Below are 19945 nucleotides of genomic sequence, written 5' to 3' on the forward strand. Positions count from 1 at the left end.
CTATTGGCTCAAACCATGGGCAGCTAAGGATGTATGCTTAGTCAGTGCGTGTGTCAGTATGTAACCAAGCCGATGATCTCACTATGAAAAGAGAGAAACATTTAAAAAAATAAGAGAACACTAAAACAGGTTCAAGTATGGTTAAGGATGCTCAAATGAACTCGGAAATGAAAATGTATCCGTTCCGTTCCCAAAAACGTCAAACACAGTAAAACTGGAATAGAACAAAGTTGGCCTTAGACATACTGATATAAACTCGGTTTTGCGTCCCTCCTTGGCCTTGGCTTAACTAAGGATTTGGGATGTAGCTGATCTTAGATCGGTTCTTAGATCCCTCGGGCAACTTATACCCGGAGCTGAAACTAAAAAACAAGTCAATTGGTTGTAGCCTACTTCCGTGTTTTCTTTTAAACGACATCGCTCCATACACATAAGAAAAAGGAGAAACACAACCATGACTTTCCTTCGAAGGTTTGCGACTAGGCACTGCTCTCTCTCCCGCGGCTTGGGTGCTCTATCCCCGGCGTCTCTTGGAGCTCCAGGCTCGGTAACGTTACACAAGCTGGGAGTGGAAAAGCTGCCCAGCCGAGGACGCCCTTTCACGGGGCACAATGACACACACACAAGCTGGCTACACACCGAGACGCCAGAGTCCATAGAAGTGGATCTAAAGCGACTAGATGGGGAGGACACTGGTAGGGAAGGACGCTCTTTTAAACTTTATGCTTTCCGCTCCCAGGAAATCAAGTTGAGCGGTAGTAAGGTTTACAATTTGTGCAAGTTCCACAATATTCACCATGATCGACAGTCTGGTCTCAGAGCATTTCGTAGTAGCGTTCCATTTATTAGGATATGTATGTATTAATTTGTGGATGTCCATCACTCATTTTGTATGATATGTTACGAATTTGCTAAATGTATAATATGTTACAAATTCTAGCTAGGTGGCTGACTAATGCTAGAAGGGTTAGCTAAAAGGGTTAAGGGGAGGGTTACCTAACATGCTAAGTAGTTGAAAAGTTGCTAATCAGCTAAATGCTAAAGTTGTCCGTGATGAGATTCGAACTCCAACCTTTGGGTTGCTTAACGTTTGTGTTATACGCCCACCCACCCATCCGACCAATCAAATACTCTAATATGGGTTATGTAACCATACAAAATGTAACATATCTTACTTGTATGAGAATATTTAATTTAAATGTGCTATATTACGTCTAGTGTATGAGACCAGGCTGGGATTGACAATGCTGAGAATCATAAACTCAGCAAAAAAAGAAATGTCCTCTCACTGTCAACTGCGTTTTTATTTCAACAAACTTAACATATGTAAATATTTGTATGAACTTAACAAGATTCAACAACTGAGACATAAAATGAACAAGTTCCACAGACATGTACAGAAATGGAATAACAGAAATGGAATAATGTGTCCCTGAACAAAAGGGGAGTCAAAATCAAAAGTAATAGTCAGTTTCTGGTGTGGCCATCAGCTGCATTAAGTACTGCAGTGCATCTCCTCCTCATGGACTGAACCAGATTTGCCAGTTCTTGTTGTGAGATATTACCCCACTCTTCCACCAAGGCACCTACCTGCAAGTTCCCAGACATTTCTGGGGGGAATGGCCCTAGCCCTCACCCTCCGATCCAACAGGTCCCAGACGTGCTCAATGGGATTGAGATCCGGGCTCTTCGCTGACCATGGCAGAACACTGACATTTCTGTCTTGCAGGAAATCACGCACAGAACGAGCAGTATGGCTGGTGGCATTGTCATGCTGGAGGGTCATGTCAGGATGAGCCTGCAGGAAGGGTACCACATTAGGAAGGAGGATGTCTTCCCTGTGACGCACAGCGTTGAGATTGCCTGCAATGACAACAAGCTCATTCGATGATGCTGTGACACACCGCCCCAGATCATGATGGACTCTGCACCTCCAAATCGATCACGCTCCAGAGTACAGGCCTCGGTGTAACGCTCATTCCTTCGACGATAAACGCGAATCCGACCATCACCCCTGGTGAGACAAAACGGCGACTCGTCAGAGAAGAGGACTTTTTGCCAGTCCTGTCTGGTCCAGCGACGGTGCGTTTGTGCCCATAGGCGACGTTGTTGCCGGTGATGTCTGGTGAGGACATGCCTTACAACAGGCCTACAAGCACTCAGTCCAGCCTCTCTCAGCCTAATGCGGACGGACAGTCTGAGCACTGATGGAGGGATTGTGCCTTCCTGGTGTAACTCGGGCAGTTGTTGTTGCCGTCCCGTACCTGTCCCGCAGGTGTGATGTTTGGATGTACCGATCCTGTGCAGGTGTTGTTACACGTGGTCTGCCACTGCGAGGACGATCAGCTGTCCGTCCTGTCTCCCTGTAGCGCTGTCTTAGGCGTCTCACAGTACGGACATTGCAATTTATTGCCCTGGGCATCTTTCCTTTGGTGTTTTTCAGAGTTAGTAGAAAGGCCTCTTTAGTGTCCTAAGTTTTCATAACTGTGACCTTAATTGCCTACCGTCTGTAAGCTGTTAGTGTCTTAACGACCTTTCCACAGGTGCATGTTCATTAATTGTTTGGTTCATTGAACAAGCATGGGAAACAGTGTTTAAACCTTTTACAATTATGATCTGTGAAGTTATTTCGATTTGTACGAATTATCTTTGAAAGACAGGGTCCTGAAAAAGGGACCTTTCTTTTTTTGCTGAGTTTAGGTAGCTTAGGTGAATAAGCTTACCCTGAAATGACATAAACATTATCTGAAGTTACAGGGGAAGTAAGCGCACCACCTGCTGTGCCATAAAGGTCCAGCCCTTGATTTGATTTGGATTTAACCTCTTGGTAGAGGCAGAAGAAGTAGTAGGCACTTTGATACAGGGAGTGTTGTGTTGCAGGAGCTTCTGTACAGAGTGAAAACCATTTCCTACTATTCAGTGATTAACACTGAGGTAAACACTGACATATTTACACACACACAGGGGAGATGTTGCTTATAAAAAGCCTTCAGCCTAGCCACAGGTCAGACACAGCCTCAGGCATTCCCCTCCTGTCTCTTTCCCTCCTTTCCTCCCTCCATCACCTCCTCTCCTTCCCACTCCTTCTGTCCCTCCTATCCTCTTCTTCCTCCCTCCCTCATCCTCTCCTCTTCTCCAGACATACACACACACACCTGTCACCTCATGGCTCAAATCTAATGTGACAACATCATCAACATCTGCACCTGGGCCTGTGCAGCTGCTTATATTTCAAATGCATAAACAATAACACACACCACATACCTTCTTGAGGCAGTACACGTGACTCTCTCTCTCTCTTTCTCTCTGTAGGTATAGCTGAGGTGTTGATGTGCCGTCAGAAGGCAAAGAACGCTCTGGGCCGTGTGTTTGTCTCTCAGGTGGGTTTGATCTCTATTTGACCTTACACACGCATCGAATTGCTAACTATTGATCAGAGGTGTGGAGTGAAGTCACATGACTTGGACTCGAGTCTGACTTGATAGAAAATAAAATAACTTTAGATGCTGAGGAGTATTTCTGTCTGTAATAAAGCCCCTCTGTGGGGGAAAACTAATTATGATTGGCTGGGTCTGGCTCTCCAGTGGGTGGGTCTATGCCCTCCCAGGTCCACCCATGGCTGCACCCCTGCCCAGCCATGTGAAATCCATAGATCAGGACCTAATGAATTTCTTTCAATTGACAAATTTCCTGATATGAACTGTAACTCAGTAAAATCTTTGAAATTGTTGCATGTTGCTTTTTAATTTTTTTAAATTCAGTATATACAGTTGAAGTCGGAAGTTTACATACACCTTAGCCAAATACATTTATACTCAGTTTTTCATATATCCTAACATTTAATCCTAGTAAGAATTCCCTGTCTTAGGTCAGTTAGGATCACCACTTTATTTTAAGAATGTGAAATGTCAGAATATTAGTAGAGAGAAATGATTTGTTTCAGCTTTTATTTCTTTCATCACATTCCCAGTGGGTCAGACGTTTACATACACTCAATTAGTATTTGGTAGCATTGCCTTTAAATTGTTTAACTTGGGTCAAACGTTTCAGGTAGCCTTCCACAAGCTTCCCACAATAAGTTGGGTGAATCTTGTCCCATTCCTCCTGACAGAGCTGGTGTAACTGAGTCAGGTTTGTAAGCCTCCTTGCTTGCACACACTTTTTCAGTTCTGCCCACAAGTTTTCTATAGGATTGAGGTCAGGGCTTTGTGATGGCCACACAAATACCTTGACTTTGTTGTCCTTAAGCCAGTTTGCCACAACTTTGGAAGTATGCTTGGGGTCACTGTCCATTTGGAAGACCCATTTGCGACCAAGCTTTAACTTCCTGACTGATGTCTTGAGATGTTGCTTCAATATATCCACATAATTCTTCTGCCTCATGATGTCATCTATTTTGTGAAGTGCACCAGTCTCTCCTGCAGCAAAGCACCCCCACAACATGATGCTCCCACCCCTGTGCTTCACGGTTGGGATGGTGTTCTTCGGCTTGCAGGCCTCCCCCTTTATCCTCCAAACATAACGATGGTCATTATGGCCAAACAGTTCTATTTTTGTTTCATCAGACCCGAGGACATTTCTCCAAAAAGTACGATCTTTGCACCATGTGCAGTTGCAAACCGTATTCTGGCTTTTTTATGGCGGTTTTGGAGCAATCCTTGCTGAGCGGCCTTTCAGGTTATGTCGAAATAGGATTTGTTTTGTTTCCTCCAGCATCTTCACAAGGTCCTTTGCTGTTGTTCTGGGAATGATTTGCACTTTTTGCAAACCAAAGTACGTTCATCTCTAGGAGACAGAACGCTTCTCTTTCCTGAGCGGTATGATGGCTGCATGGTCCCATGGAGTTTATACTTGAGTGCTATTGTTTGTACAGATGAACGTGGTACCTTCAGGCATTTGGAAATTGCTCCCAAGGATGAACCAGACTTGTGGAGGTCTACAATTCTTTTTATGAGGTCTTGGCTGATTAAAAAAAAAAAAAATCCCATGATGTCAGGCAAAGAGGCATTGAATTTGAAGGTAGGACTTGAAATACATCCACAGGTACACCTCCAATTGACTCAAATGATGTCAATTAGCCTATCAGAAGCTTCTAAAGCCATGACATAATTTTCTGGAATTTTCCAAGCTGTTTAAAGGCACAGTGAACTTAGAATGTAAACTTCTGACCCACTGGAATTGTGATACAGTGAATTATAAGTGAAATAATCTGTCTGTAAACAATTGTTGGAAAAAATACTTGTGTCATGCACGAAGTAGATGTCCTAACCGACTTGCCAAAACTATAGTTTGTTAACAAGAAATTTGTGGAGTGGTTGAAAAACGAGTTTTAATGACTCCAATCTAAGTGTATGTAAACTTCCGACTTCAACTGTATACCTTAGTGGTAGTACTGACTACAGTGCCATCAAAGTATTCATACCCCTTTGACTTATTCCACATTTTGATGTGTTACAGCCTGAATTCAAAATGTATTAAATATACTTTTTTCTCACCCATCTACACACAATACCTCATAATGAGAAAGTGAAAACATGTTTTTAGAAATTTCAGCAAATTTATTGAAAATGAAATACAGAAATATCTCATCTATATAAGTATTCACACCCCTGAGTCAATACTTCGTAGAAGCACCTTTGGCAGTGATTACAGCTGTGAGTCTTTCTGGGTAAGTCTCTTAGAGCTTTCCACACCTGGATTGTGCAACATTTGCCCGTTGTTCTTTTCCAAATTCTTCAAGCTCTGTCAAATTGGTTGTTGAAATTGCTAGACAACCAATTTCAGGTCTTGCCATAGATTTTCAAGTAGATTTAAGTCAAAACCATAACTCAGCCACTTGGGAACATTCACTGTTTTCTTGGTATCAACTTGTGTAGATTTGGCGTTGTGTTTTAGATTATTGTCCTGCTGAAAATGTGAATTAATCTCCCAGTGTCTGCTAGAAAGCAGACTGAACCAGGTTTTCCTCCAGGATTTTACCTGTGCTTAGCTCCATTCCGCTTCTTTTTATTAAAAAAAAAACTCCCCAGACCTTAACAATTACAAGCATACCCATAACATGATGCCGCCACCACTACAGTATGCTTGAAAATATGGAGAGTGGTAGTCAGTAATGTGTTGTTTTGGATTTGTCCCAAAAATAAAACTTTTTATTCAGGACAAAACGCTAATTGCTTTGCCATTTTTTTTGCAGTATTGCTTTAGGGCAGCGTTTCCCAAACTAGGTCCTCAGGACCCCAAGGGGTGTACATTTTGGTTTTTTCCCTAACACTACACAGCTGATTCAAATTATCAAAGCTTGATGACTAGTTGATTATTTGAATACAGGTAGGCCACATGATCCTGCTTGCTCTGGATTCCAGAAAAGTGACAATGTGACATGATATCCCTAGTTGATATTGACTGTTAACATGAATGACTTTCAGCTCAAAATGCAGGTGTATGACACAGTTTATTTCTATATTCTTGCGTTTTGAAAATGCGTCACCGTTTATGGTTGTAATGATAGGCTACATTGTGAGTGCCTGTACGCCCTGCGTGCATGTGCTTCCATGGGGGTAGGAAGCGTTGAACCATTTCTTTTTGAGGGTCGCGTGTGAAAAAGTTTGAACACTACTGAGCTAGCGAACAAATTGCTGATTTGCTGTACAGCTATAGGTTCAGGTTCAGCGCAAACGTCAATTTGTAGGGAGAGAGGATTGCCAATGTCACGAGGCTGCTGAGGTGAGAACGGCTCATAATAATGGCTGGAACGGCGCGAATGGAATGGCATCAAACACCTGGAAACCATGCGTTTGATGTATTTGATACATTCCACTCATTACACTCCAGTCAATTCCACGAGCCTATTCTCCCCAATTAATGTGCCACCAACCTCCTGTGAAATTTGCTCAAAAAACTGTTCGGGGATCAAGTTAGCCTCATTAAATATACAAAGATTTGTAGTTGAACAAGTCATTGCCTGTACAGATTTATTTTTGCTTGACTTGACTTGGAAAAAAACCTGTGACTTGACTTGCTCTTAGAATGCACGACTTGGACTTGACTCAAGACTCGACCCGTTCTACTCGGGACTTGACTTAAGACTTGGACCTTTGGACCTTCTTGTGAGTGACTTGAATAATAGTGACTTGGTCCCAGCTCTGCTATTGATCTAACAGAGTATGATGACTGCTGAGACTATTCTCTCTCTCCCATTCCCTCTCTCTATTCATCTCTCTAGATGAGGGAGCTGGTGTCCTCTCTACACCATGACTCAGCTGTGAGAGTGGTGGTCTTCAGGAGTCTGGTACAAGGGGTCTTCTGTGCAGGTCTGTCATTTTGTGTGTGTGTGTGTGTGTGTGTGTGTGTGTGTGTGTGTGTGTGTGTGTGTGTGTGTGTTTTGATGTCTTCTCTGTGTCTTCTGTAGGAGCTGATCTGAAGGAGAGAGCTGAGATGAACCACTCTGACTCCGATCTGTTTGTTCACGGCCTGCGCTCACTCATGACTGAGATCGGTGAGGGGGGTGTGATCGATTTTTAGGATGTCTCATACTGCTCTCTGTCACCTTTCACTGCAAATGCGGAAGTGTTACATACATTACCAGTCAACATTTTGGACACACCGACTCATTCCAGGGTTTAAATTTATTTTTACTATTTTCTACATTGTAGAATAATAGGGAAGACATCAAAACTATGAAATAACACATTTGGAATCATGTAGGAACCAGAAAAGTGTGAAACAAATCAAAATATATTTTATATTTGATATTCTTCAAAGTAGCCACCCTTTGCCTTGATGACAGCTTTTCACACTCTTGGCATTCTCTCAACTAGGTTCATGAGGTAGTCACCTAGAATGCATTTCAATGAACAGGTGTGCCTTGTTCAAAGTTAATTTGTGGAATTTCTTTCGTTAGTGTGTTTGAGCCAATCATTTGTGCTGTGAAATGGCAGGGTTGGTATACAGAAGAAAGCCCTATTTGGTAAAAGACCACGTCCATATTAAGGCAATAACAGCTCAAATAAGCAAAGAGAAAAGACAGACCATCATTACTTTAAGACATGAAGGTCAGTCAATCCGGAGAATTTCAAGAACTTTGAAAGTTTCTTCAAGTGCAGTCGCAAAAAACCATCAATCACTATGATGAAACTGGCTCTCATGAGGACCACCACAGGAAAGGAAGACCCAGAGTTACCTCTGCTGCAGAGGATAAGTTCATTAGATTTACCAGCCTCAAAAATTGCAGCCAAAATAAATGCTTCACAGAGTTCAAAGTAACAGACACATCTCAACATCAACTGTTCAGATGATGAACATGAATGTGAATCAGGACTTCATGATCGAATTGCTGCAAAGAAACTAGAGGTCGACCAATTAATTGGAATGGCCGATTTAATTAGGGCTGATTTCAAGTTTTCATAACAATCGTTAATCTGCATTTTTGGACACCGATTATGGCCGATTACATTGCACTCCACGAGGAGACTGCGTGGCAGGCTGACTACCTGTTATGCGAGTGCAGCAAGCAGCCAAAGTAAGTTGCTAGCTAGCATTAAACTTATCTTATAAAAAAACAATCAATCTTAACATAATCACTAGTTAACTACACATGGTTGATGATATTACTAGTTTATCTAGCTTGTCCTGCGTTGCATATAATCGATGCGGTGCCTGTTAATTTATCATTGAATCACAGCCTACTTCGCCAAACGGGTGATGATTTAACAAGCGCATTCGCGAAATAAGCACTGTCGTTGCACCAATGTGTACCTAACCATAAACATCAATGCCTTTCTTAAAATCAATACACAAGTATATGTTTTTAAACCTGCATATTTAGTTAATATTGCCTGCTGACATGAATTTATTTTAACTGGGGAAATTGTGTCACTTCTCTTGCGTTCTGTGCAAGCAGAGTCAGGGTATATGCAGCAGTTTGGGCTGCCTGGCTCGTTGCGAACTGTGTGAAGACCATTTCTTCCTAACAAAGACCGTAATTAATTTGCCAGAATTGTACATAATTATGACATAACATTGAAAGTTGTGCAATGTAACAGCAATATTTTGACTTAGGGATACCACCCGTTAGATAAAATACTGAAATAATAAATATTTTGTTTTCTAAATTAGTTTCTGGATTTGACCATATTAATGACCTAAGGCTCGTATTTATGTGTGTTATTATATTATAATTGAGTCTATGATTTGATATTTGATAGAGCAGTCTGACTGAGCGGTGGTAGGCAGCAGCAGGCTCATAAGCATTCATTCAAACAGCACTTTCCTGCGTTTTCCTGCACGTCGCTGTGCTTCAAGCATTGCACTGTTTATGACTTCAAGCCTATCAACTCCCGGGATTAGGCTGGCAATACTATAGTGCCTATAAGAACATCCAATAGTCAAAGGTATATGAAATACAAATGGTATAGAGAGAAATAGTCCTATAATTCCTATAATAACTACAACCTAAAACTTCTTACCTGGGAATATTGAAGACTCATGTTAAAAGGAACCACCAGCTTTCATATGTTCTCATGTTCTGAGCAAGGAACTTAAACGTTAGCTTTTTTGGCAAATATGCATGGCAAATATTGCACTTTTACTTTCTTCTCCAACACTTTGTTTTTGCATTATTTAAACCAATTTGAACATGTTTCATTATTTGAGACTAAATAGATTTTATTGATGTATTATGTTAAGTTAAAATGAAAGTGTTCATTCAGTATTGTTGTAGTTGTCATTATTACAAATATATATATATAAAAATCGTCCGATTTAATTGGTATCGTTTTTTTTTTGTCCTCCAATAATCGGTATCGGCGTTGAAAAATCATAATCGGTCGACCTTTAAAAGAAACCACTACTAAAGGACACCAATAGTAAGAAGAGACTTGCTTGGGCCAAGAAACACGAGCAATGGCCATTAGACCAGTGGAACTCTGTCCTTTGGTCTGATGTGTCTAAATTTGATGTTTTTGGTTCCAACCGCTGTGTCTTTGTGAAATGCAGAGTAGGTGAACGGATTATCTCTGCATGTGTGGTTCCCACCGTGAGGCATGGAGGAGGAGGTGCTTTGCAGGTGACACTGTCTGTGATTTATTTAGAAGTCAAGGCAAACTTAACCAGCATGGCTACCACAGCGTTCTGCAGTGATACGCAATCCCATCTGGTTTGCGTTTAGTGGGACTCATTTTTTTTTAACAGGACAATGACCCAACACACCCAGACTGTGTAAGGGCTATTTGACCAAGAAGGAGAGTTATGGAGTGCTGCATCAGATGACCTGCCCTCCACAATCACCAGACCTGAAGGAAAATCAGCCAACAATTTCTCAGCATATGTGGGAACTCCTTCAAGACTGTTGGAAAAGCATTCCAGGTGAAGCTGGTTGAGAGAATGCCAAGAGTGTGCATAGCTGTCATCAAGGCAAAGGGTGGCTACTTTGAAGAATCTCAAATATAAAGTATATTTTGATTTGTTTAACACTTTTTTTGGTTACTACATGATTCCACATATTATTTCATAGTTTTGATGTCTTGACTATTATTCTACAATGTAGAAAATAGTAAAAATAGATACACTTTTGACTGGTACTGTATGTGTGTATATATAGCCTGTTCTCATGCTTGTACATCTCTCTCAACAACCCGAAATTCTCTCTCTCTCTCATATCACTTTATACAGTGCTTTCGGGAAAGTATTCAGACCCCTTGACTTTTTGCACATTTTGTTACGTTACAGCCTTATTCTAAAATAGATTAAATGAAAAAAATTACCCATCAATCTAAACGCAATGCCCCATAATGACAAAGTGAACCGTTATTTTTAAATATTTGCAAATGTATTCAAAATAAAAAACAATACCTTATTTACATAAGTATTCAGACCCTTTGCTATGAGACTTGAAATTGAGCTCAGGTGCATCCTGCTTCCATTGATCATCCTTGAGATGTTTCTACAACTTGGAGTCCACTTGTGGTAAATTCAATTGATGGGACATGGCACATGGCAGCCCGCTTGGAGTTTGCCAAAAGGCACCTAAAGGACTCTCAGACCATGAGAAACAAGATTATCTGGTCTGATGAAACCAAGATTGAACTCTTTGGCCTGAATGCCAAGCGTCACGTCTGGAGGAGACCTGGCACCATCCCTACGGTGAAGCATGGTGGTGGGAGCATCATGCTGTGGGGATGTTTTTCAGCAGCAGGGACTGGGAGACTCAGGATCAAGGGAAAGATGAACGGCGCAAAGTACAGACAGATCTTTGATGAAATTTGCTCCAGAGTGCTCAGAACCTTAGACAGGGGCGAAGGTTCACCTTCCAACAGGACAACGACCCTAAGCACACTGCCAAGACAACGCAGGAGTGGCTTTGGGACAAGTCTCTGAATGTCCTTGAGTGGCCCAGCCAGAGCCCGGACTTGAACCCGATCCAACATCTCTGGAGAAACCTGAAAATAGCTGTCCAGTGACATTCCCCATCCAACCTGACACAGCTTGAGAGGATCTGCAAAGAAGAATGGAAGAAACTCCCTAAATACAGGTGTGTCAGGAAGACTCGAGGCGGTAATCCTTGCCAAAGGTCCTTCAACAAAGTACTGAGCAAGGGTCTGAATACTTATGTTAATGTGATATTTCAGTATTTTAGCAAATTAGCAAATTAATTCTAAAAAACTATTTTTCTTTTATCATTATGAGGTATTGTGTTAAGATTGATAATAAAGGAAAATAACTAGTTAATACATTTTAGAATAAGGCTGTAATGTAACAACATTTTGAAAAAGTCAAAGGGTCTGAATACTTTCCGAATGCGCTGGGCCTCTCGAGTGGCGCAGCGGTCTGAGGCACTGCATCACAGTGGTAGAGGCGTCACTACAGAACCGGGTTCAATCCCGGGCTGTATCACAACCGGCATTGATCGGGAGTCCAATAGGGCGGCGCACAATTGGCCTAGCGTTGCACGGGTTAGGGGAGGGTTTGACCGGCGGGCTTTACTTGTTTCATCGTGCTCTAGCGACTCCTTGTGGCGGGCCGGGTGCCTGCAGGCTGAACTCGGTCATCAGTTGAATGGTGTTTCCTCCAACACATTGGTGCGGCTAGATTCCGGTTTAAGCGGGCAGGTTTTAAGAAGCTCGGTTTGGCGGGTCATGTGTCGGCGGACGAATGACTCGACCTTCACCACCCGAGCCCGTTGGAGAGTTGCAGTGATGAGACAAGGTCAAAATGGGGGCGAAAAAGGGTGTAAAAAATATAGTGTGTGTTTGTGCATTGTACTGTGTGTGTGCATTGTATTGTGTGCAGGCGTGCGTTCATAGTCTGTAACTACATCGTCTGAACTCTCCACATGTCGTCTCTCTATGGATGTTGCATCGCTAATGCAGCCTTGTTGCCCATGCCGACGGTTGCTGCGGTGGATGGCTTCGCCCTTGGAGGGGGTCTGGAGCTGGCGCTCGCCTGTGACCTTCGCACAGCTGGTCAGTGACCTCTAACCTCTTACCTCACCAATCGCCATTAGCCTCTCACCGGGAGCCATCCCTTTTTGTGACGAATAAAGACAGTCTAGATTAATATGTACATTGCATTCGGAAAGTATTCAGACCACCTTATTCAAAAATGTATAAAATATTTTTTTCCCTCATCAATCCACACACAATACCCCATAATGACAAAGTGAAAACAGGTTTTTATACATTTTAGCAAATGTATTAAGGAATAAAAAACACACGTTATTTACATAAGTATTCAGACCCTTTGCTATGAGACTTTGAGCTTAGGTGCATCCTATTTCCATTGATCATCCTTGAAATGTTTCTACAACTTGATTGGGGTCCTCCTGTGGTAAATTCAATTAATTGGACATGATTTGGAAAGGCACACACCTGTCTATTTAAGGTCCCACAGTTGACAGTGCATGTCAGAGCAAAAAGCAAGCCATGAGGTTGAAAGGAATTGTCCGTAGAGCTCCGAGACATGATTGTGTCGAGCCACAGATCTGGGGAAGGGTACCAAGATATTTCTGCAGCATTGAAGGTCCCCAAGAACACAGTGGCCTCCATCATTCTTAAATGGAAGAAGTTTGGAACCACCAAGACTTCTTAGAGCTGGCAGCCCAGCCAAACTTGAGCAATCGGGGGAGAAGGGCCTTGGTCAGGGAGGTGACCAAGTATCCAATGGTCACTCTGAAAGAGCTCCAGAGTTCCTCTGTGGAGATGGGGAAACTTCCAGAAGGTCAACCATCTCTGCAGCCCTCCACCAATCAGACCTTTATGGTAGAGTGGCCATACAGAAGCCACTCCTCAGTAAAAGGCACATGACAGCTGTTGTGGCATTTTTCTGTATTACCAAATGAGGAGAGTTACAAACCACACACCAGTCAGAGTTATACTTAAACTTCATCTTTAATAATGAGCTTTACAATAGCCCTTTGACTCTCAGATCAATTCAGTGTCAATGAATTTTGAGAGTCCCTACAGAAGAATACAAAGATCTATTATAGCCAAGATACACCCCTCTCAACTTACATGACGAACCACAGATCTTAGGAACAGTTCAAAGGTTAAGATTTGTATGAAAGATATCTATAAAACATAGCAGACAGTTACTGCTGTGTCAACAGTTCTCATTGTAAAGACCAGTGTCTGGCCCCCTCCTACTCCAAACTGGAACCCGTCTCACCCTGGTACGGTATAGCACAAAAACATTACCTTTACTATCTGGAATGCTCTTTAGGCTTTATTACCCAAAGACATCGTAAATCTCCTCTGTCAGTGCTATCTCATAGAGGCCCATCCTCAGTGGAACACACACACACAATAGTCGACAGAATCCTCTATTCTGTCGAATAAAACAACCATTCTAATGCAATACAAAGATTATAATATAATCTTACAAGCACTATAACATAATCTTGCAATTTTCCACAACACAGCCCGCTTGGAGTTTGCCAAAAGGAACCTAAAGACTCTCAAACCATGAGAAACAAGATTCTCTGGTCTGATGAAACAAAGATTGAACTCTTTGACCTGACTGCCAAGTGTCACGTCTGGAAGAAACCTGGCACCATCCCTACAGTGAAGCATGGTGGTGGCAGCAGCATGCTGTGGGGATGTTTTTCAGCAGCAGGGACTGGGAGACTAGTCAGGATCGAGGGAAAGATGAACGGAGCAAAGTACAGAGAGATCCTTGATGAAAACCTGATCCAGAGCGCTCAGGACCTCAGGCTGGGGCGAAGTTTCTCCTTTTGTTACACTTCCCCAGATCTGTGCCTCAACACAATCCTGTCTCGAAGTTCTATGGACAATTCCTTTCAACCTCATGGCTTGGTTTTTGCTCAGACATGCACTGTCAACTGTGGGACCTTATACATACAGGTGTGTGCCTTTCCAAATCATGTCCAATCAATTGAATTTACCACAGGTGGACTCCAATCAAGGTGGAGGAACATCTCAAGGATGATCAATGGAAACAGGATGCACCTGAGCTCAATTTCAAGTCTGACTGCAAATGGTCAGAATTTTTATCTAAATAAAGTATTTGTGTTTTTTTATTTTAATATATTTGAAAAAATTCTTAACCTGTTTTCGCTTTGTAGTTATGGGGTATTGTGTGTAGATTGATGAGGGATTATTTTTTTTTTGAATAAGGCTGTAACGTAACAAAATGTGGAAAAAGTCAAGGGGAGGAGGGGTGCAACTCAATATTAGGAAGGTTTTCTTAACATTTTGTACACTCAGTGTAATTGTGATTATATATTATATATATTGTGATTATATATATATATATATATATATATATATAATATATATATATAATATATAATCACAATTACACTGAGTGTACAAAATGTTAAGAAAACCTTCCTAATATTGAGTTGCACCCCTCCCCCCCTTTGGCGAAAGCGTTCCACAGGGATGCTGGCCCATGTTGACCAATGCTTCCCACAGTTGTGTCAAGTTGGCTGGATGTCCTTTGGGTGGTGAACCCATTCTTGATACAAACGGGAAACTTCAACTTCAAAAACCCATAACTTAAATATTTTGTCTTGCCCATTCACCCTCTGAATGGCACATATACACAATCCATGTCTCAATTGTCTCAAGACTTAATAATACTTATTTAACTGGTCTCCTCTCTTTTATCTACACTGATTTGAAGTGGATTTAACATGTGACGTCAATAAGGGATCATAGCTTTTACCTGGATTCACCTGGTCAGTCTGTCATGGAAAGCGCAGGTGTTCATAATGTGTTGTACACTCAGTGTATGTATTGTTTTTTTATTCTGAAAAATGACTGAGTTCCGGACCTTAGAATGTTATTTAATTACTTTCAAATCACCTATAATTTCCGTTCTCGGAGAGTTACTAAAACCTCCCAGGAAATTGTTCAAGGAACCAGAGTAAAGCGTTCTCAGAACCTCCCTGGAACCTAAAAATAAACATTCCCAGAACAGGCAACATTTTTACTTCTGTTCTCAGAATGTTTACAAAAACATTCAGAAACCAAAAAATACGTTCCAAGGAACCAAATGTGCTAGCTGGGTCGTTATTTTGACCCTATTTGGTTTGTTATTTGAGTGAAATGCTCATTGTATTTATTTTAAAATGTAACCTTTATTTTGACAGGGAGTTAACGCTGAGACCAAACTCTCTTTTCCAAATGAGCCCTGTATATCACAACAATAAACATCAAAATGCACATTATTATACACAACAATACATACAGTATGATGGCCATTGATCATTGTAAACATTTTATTTTTGGACAGCCCAATAGAGTAGCTTAAATCTTAGGTTATTGAAACACCTTTCACATGATAATGATTAGCAAAATATCTGGATTTATTCATAGTTCAAATTACTTTCTGAGCACAAATGTGTGTATGCGTATGTAAATTCGGAGAGAAATTTAAGTTTTTCTTTACACTCCTGAGTCTTATTTTGTATAATTTGTAAAGCGAGCACATTTAGTTGCTATTTGTTGTACATTTTGTATAACATATACCAGTGTATTTAAATGTAAATAATGTATGTTTTTAATGATAAACGTATTCAAACACTCAACATGATTTTCGTTTCACCAACATACTTTTCCACAGTGGTACCTTATCATACGTAACTTATAATATATATTTTTATGGAACTGCTAACATCTAGAGAAAATATGGTTGGTAATAGATTTGAGGCAGAGGCGTGAGGTGAGCAGGTGTGTGTATGTGCGTGCACGTCTTACTCTTACAGACACATCAGTCAGTCTGTACTCCCACTGTTGCTAAATGACACGCAGCCAGTCTGACCTTCAACTGTCCTCTGTGTGTGTGTGTGTGTGTTGTGTTTCAGCCAAATCTGCACAGATGGGTCTGATTGAGACAACACGGGGGCTGCTCCCAGGGGCGGGTAAGACAACCAGAAGTCATATGCGCGCACAGATAAACACACACACCAGTTACCCTCATGTCACCTCATGGTTTGTTTGGCATAATGAGTTCAGCATCGTTCCCTCTGTACATCATTTCTCCTATAGGGGGCAGTCAGAGGCTGCCCAGAGCAGTGGGCTTTGCCCTGGCCAAAGAGCTGATCTTCACCGGCAGGAGAGTGGATGGACAGAGGGCTGTGGACATGGGGCTGGTCAACAGAGCTACCGAGCAGAATCCAGACGGAGACGCTGCCTATAGAGAGGCACTGAGTCTGGCTAGAGAGATACTACCACAGGTTACACATACACAAAAACCTTACTCATTGTCTCTTTCCATTCCATAGTGATGAGGGATTTTATAGGTGGTTAGATTAAATGAGTTACGAGGGATGAGGAGAAGAGAGATTAACACATTGGCTGACTGACTGCTTGGGTTTCAATTAACACAAACACACACTGACTGACACTGGGGTTACATAGACATCTGCTGTCTCTCTGATCACATCCTGTCAGTTGTCAGTCACTGTCACCAGACCAGTCATACCAAACCAGGACACCAACTGACCACTGTAAGGGACATGGACAGCAGTGTTTGAACCTGGGTCATCTGCTGAGCTAGTTCAGGTCTTAGACATGGTTACTCATCGTGTGTGTTCGTGGTCCTTCTTACCCCCAGTGTGTTCTCTCTCCAGGCTCCCATTGCTGTGAGGATGGCCAAGGAGGCTATGAACAGAGGCATGGAGGTATGGCTGCTTTACTAAAGAACTTCACACATTACTCAGGGCCGGACCACCACATCTGGGGCCCGGGTAACTTCCTGAAATTCTAAAAAAAATTCCCCCATGGGGCAGAGAAAAATGTGCATGCTATTCTAGTTTGCCACGAAGCAGAGAGAAAATGTAGCATTTTTTAAACAAATTTCCTGCAATTAACATTTTGCCATTCCTTACGTGTTCATATGCTATCTGGGATACACCCACACACATCCCAGCTCATTATCTCAATGTATTTGATGACACCTGTCTCTGTGTGCTAGTAGCAGGTATGTCTGTAACCTGTCTGTCTCTCTCAGGTAGACATCACATCAGGGATGGCCATAGAGAGGATGTGTTATGCCAGGGTAAGCGGTCAAATGCTCATGTGCATTGTCTGAGGTCAAACTGTAGTGGTTAATCATCTTTCTCTCTCCAGGTGATCCCGACAAGAGACAGACAGGAGGGGATGGCTGCCTTTATAGAGAAGAGACCCCCACGCTACACTGGAGAGTAACACACATGGAGACTGCTGTTGTGTGATTGTACACAAACCTAATTTTCATTCCTTTAATAAAATGTTTTTCAACTGCAGTTTTAATATTTTAGCAGATGGGTTAAGGATAAGTGTTTGAGATAAAGGGATACAGTACTCGTTTACAACCGATGGGGGGGTGTACATTATTTATTTCAGAAACATGAAAACATGACCCTCAGCAGCAACATATGCAAATGCTTCCCCTTAGATCCACTCTGCACCCAGTTTCATTAAGAAATACCCATACTGAAAGAAGAAACCGACTGTCACATTAGGGGAATGCACAGACATGACTAAACATTCCCACAGCTTCAATCACAGTGCGGATGCAAACTCACATTTAATATTCTGCCAATATGTATATTAGGATACTGACTTTAGTTCACAAATCAGTTCTGTACATTGCCCTTGATGCCATAAAGAAGGGATAGTATGACCCATGCAGCAGTAGCAAGCACATACAATGTGTAGGCTGATTGAAATTGAGCATGTTGTGATTTGCCAGCAGCCATGAAATGTAATGTCAGCCTCAGTTGCATAGTGAATGAAGACAGGAGCAGTAGCCTATAGCAGGATCACGCTCAGAACGTTGCAGATAGAATTGCCATGAATAGAGCTGACATGATTCTGTTACTCTTCAAGTCAGAGGCATGTCTGTTACACAGTGTATTTCTGATTCAGAACATTCCATAACGGTGTACCTACTGAACAAGGGCCTGATGGGAGAGCACAATCAAGATACAATTCCAAATTGACTGAAGCCGCATGCACTTCTTGTGTACATCTGAAAGGACTGTGTGGGGTTGAGCAATATGGTGAAAATTCAAGAGAGCAAGGTGGAGAAACTGACACTTTGCTTACATACACCTATTCAATTCTTTTACATCTAAATGAAGTGCCTAAAGGGTAGGGGCTATGGGTCGATTTGGGATTGAGCTACTCTGCTTCAGAATTCCCCCCTCAGTTTTGACTCCTTTGGTTTATTTCCAAATGAGGTACTTAATGGAACAAAGACATGTATTATTGTTTCCGTGCAACACCTTAAACACTTCGTTATAACGATTGTAGTTTAATCTCCCCCAATCCAGGTATATACAGCACGTACAAAATAGAATCCTCACACTCAGCCTCATACATGCTCCTGAATGTACTGACACAAGTACAAAGACACAACCAGCAAACACACACTCACCTATACCCATACACTGATACACACACAGAACCATTACCAACATACAGAAATATACAGGACTCAAGGAAAAAAATTGCCTTCATACTGTACAAAATTGTATTCTAAATATTGACCAATATATTTGCCATTTGTGTCCACAGGGGAAACCATATTTACTTTCCCAACATAATTTCTATTAACATAATTCAGAATAACTCAAATTCTGGAGGTCCACAGTACTGCTGATTTTCATCACCCAACCCTCTAATCAGGGACTGATTCAGACCTGGGACCACAGGTGTGTGGTGGACTGTGGCTTTTCAGTTGATCCATCAAATAATTCATACATTTACATGAATCAATTAACTACCAGACTGAAAAGAAGTGCGCACTATGGACCTCCACGTCAACGTCCTGCTACAAACTCACTGGTGTCCAAATAATAGACCTAAGCTTCTGGAAAAATCTAAACATAATAATTCAGACAAACTCAAGCATGCTGGGAAAATCACATTGTCATGCAAATATATTAGCTAATCAGCCTATAAGAGGAGCTGGACTCAACCCCCACCAAGTATTTAACCCCTTATTTTTGTCACCAAACAGACTCCATATATATTTCCATAAATTTTTTCAACTGGTACCAAGGGACCTTCAGACTTGTCTTGTGATGCTGGGGGCGTCCTTGTGCAAACGTGTTTGTGAGTCTCACCTTTACACAGATGCGTCATATTAATGTGTAGCCCAAACTGTTTGGACGCTACAGACAGAAGTTGGCAGATCGGCTATACCGACTTCTGACGAGTCCCAAGACGCTTGCAGCGGTCGTAGCGCAAAACAGAGAACACCCTCGTGTTCGTGAGAGTCTCATCTTTCCATAGAGGTGTCATAATAGTTTTGTAGGCCAAACCGTTCGGACGCTACAGACGAATTTGTGAGAAGATCGATTTTTGAGATGTCTCACGGTCTGACAAATACTGCTCTCACTCAGTCACCTTTCACCGCAAATGCGTTAGTGTTACATACAGTACCAGTCCAGAGATTGGACATTCCTACTCATTCAAGGATTTTTCTTTATTTTTACTAT

General features: G+C 41.8%; 1 protein-coding gene across 2 annotated transcripts; it reads left to right on the plus strand.

The window, feature by feature from the left end:
* Positions 1-229: 229 nt before the first annotated feature.
* On the plus strand, positions 230-17743 carry echdc2 (enoyl CoA hydratase domain containing 2). 2 transcript variants are annotated; one of them, XM_071406184.1, is made up of 10 exons: positions 230-695; positions 3313-3380; positions 7223-7310; positions 7409-7495; positions 12366-12458; positions 16322-16378; positions 16506-16693; positions 17090-17140; positions 17470-17517; positions 17589-17743. In XM_071406184.1, the coding sequence occupies exons 1-10, from the start codon at positions 455-457 to the stop codon at positions 17664-17666; spliced, it is 999 nt and encodes a 332-aa protein (XP_071262285.1). In that variant the 5' UTR covers positions 230-454; the 3' UTR covers positions 17667-17743. The 2 variants fall into 2 exon arrangements, with proteins under 2 accessions (XP_071262285.1, XP_071262286.1); XM_071406185.1 differs by lacking the exon at positions 12366-12458.
* The last annotated feature ends 2202 nt before the right edge of the window (positions 17744-19945 follow it).

This window comes from Salvelinus alpinus, chromosome 6 (assembly GCF_045679555.1).
Source record: "Salvelinus alpinus chromosome 6, SLU_Salpinus.1, whole genome shotgun sequence".
NCBI lineage: Eukaryota > Metazoa > Chordata > Actinopteri > Salmoniformes > Salmonidae > Salvelinus > Salvelinus alpinus.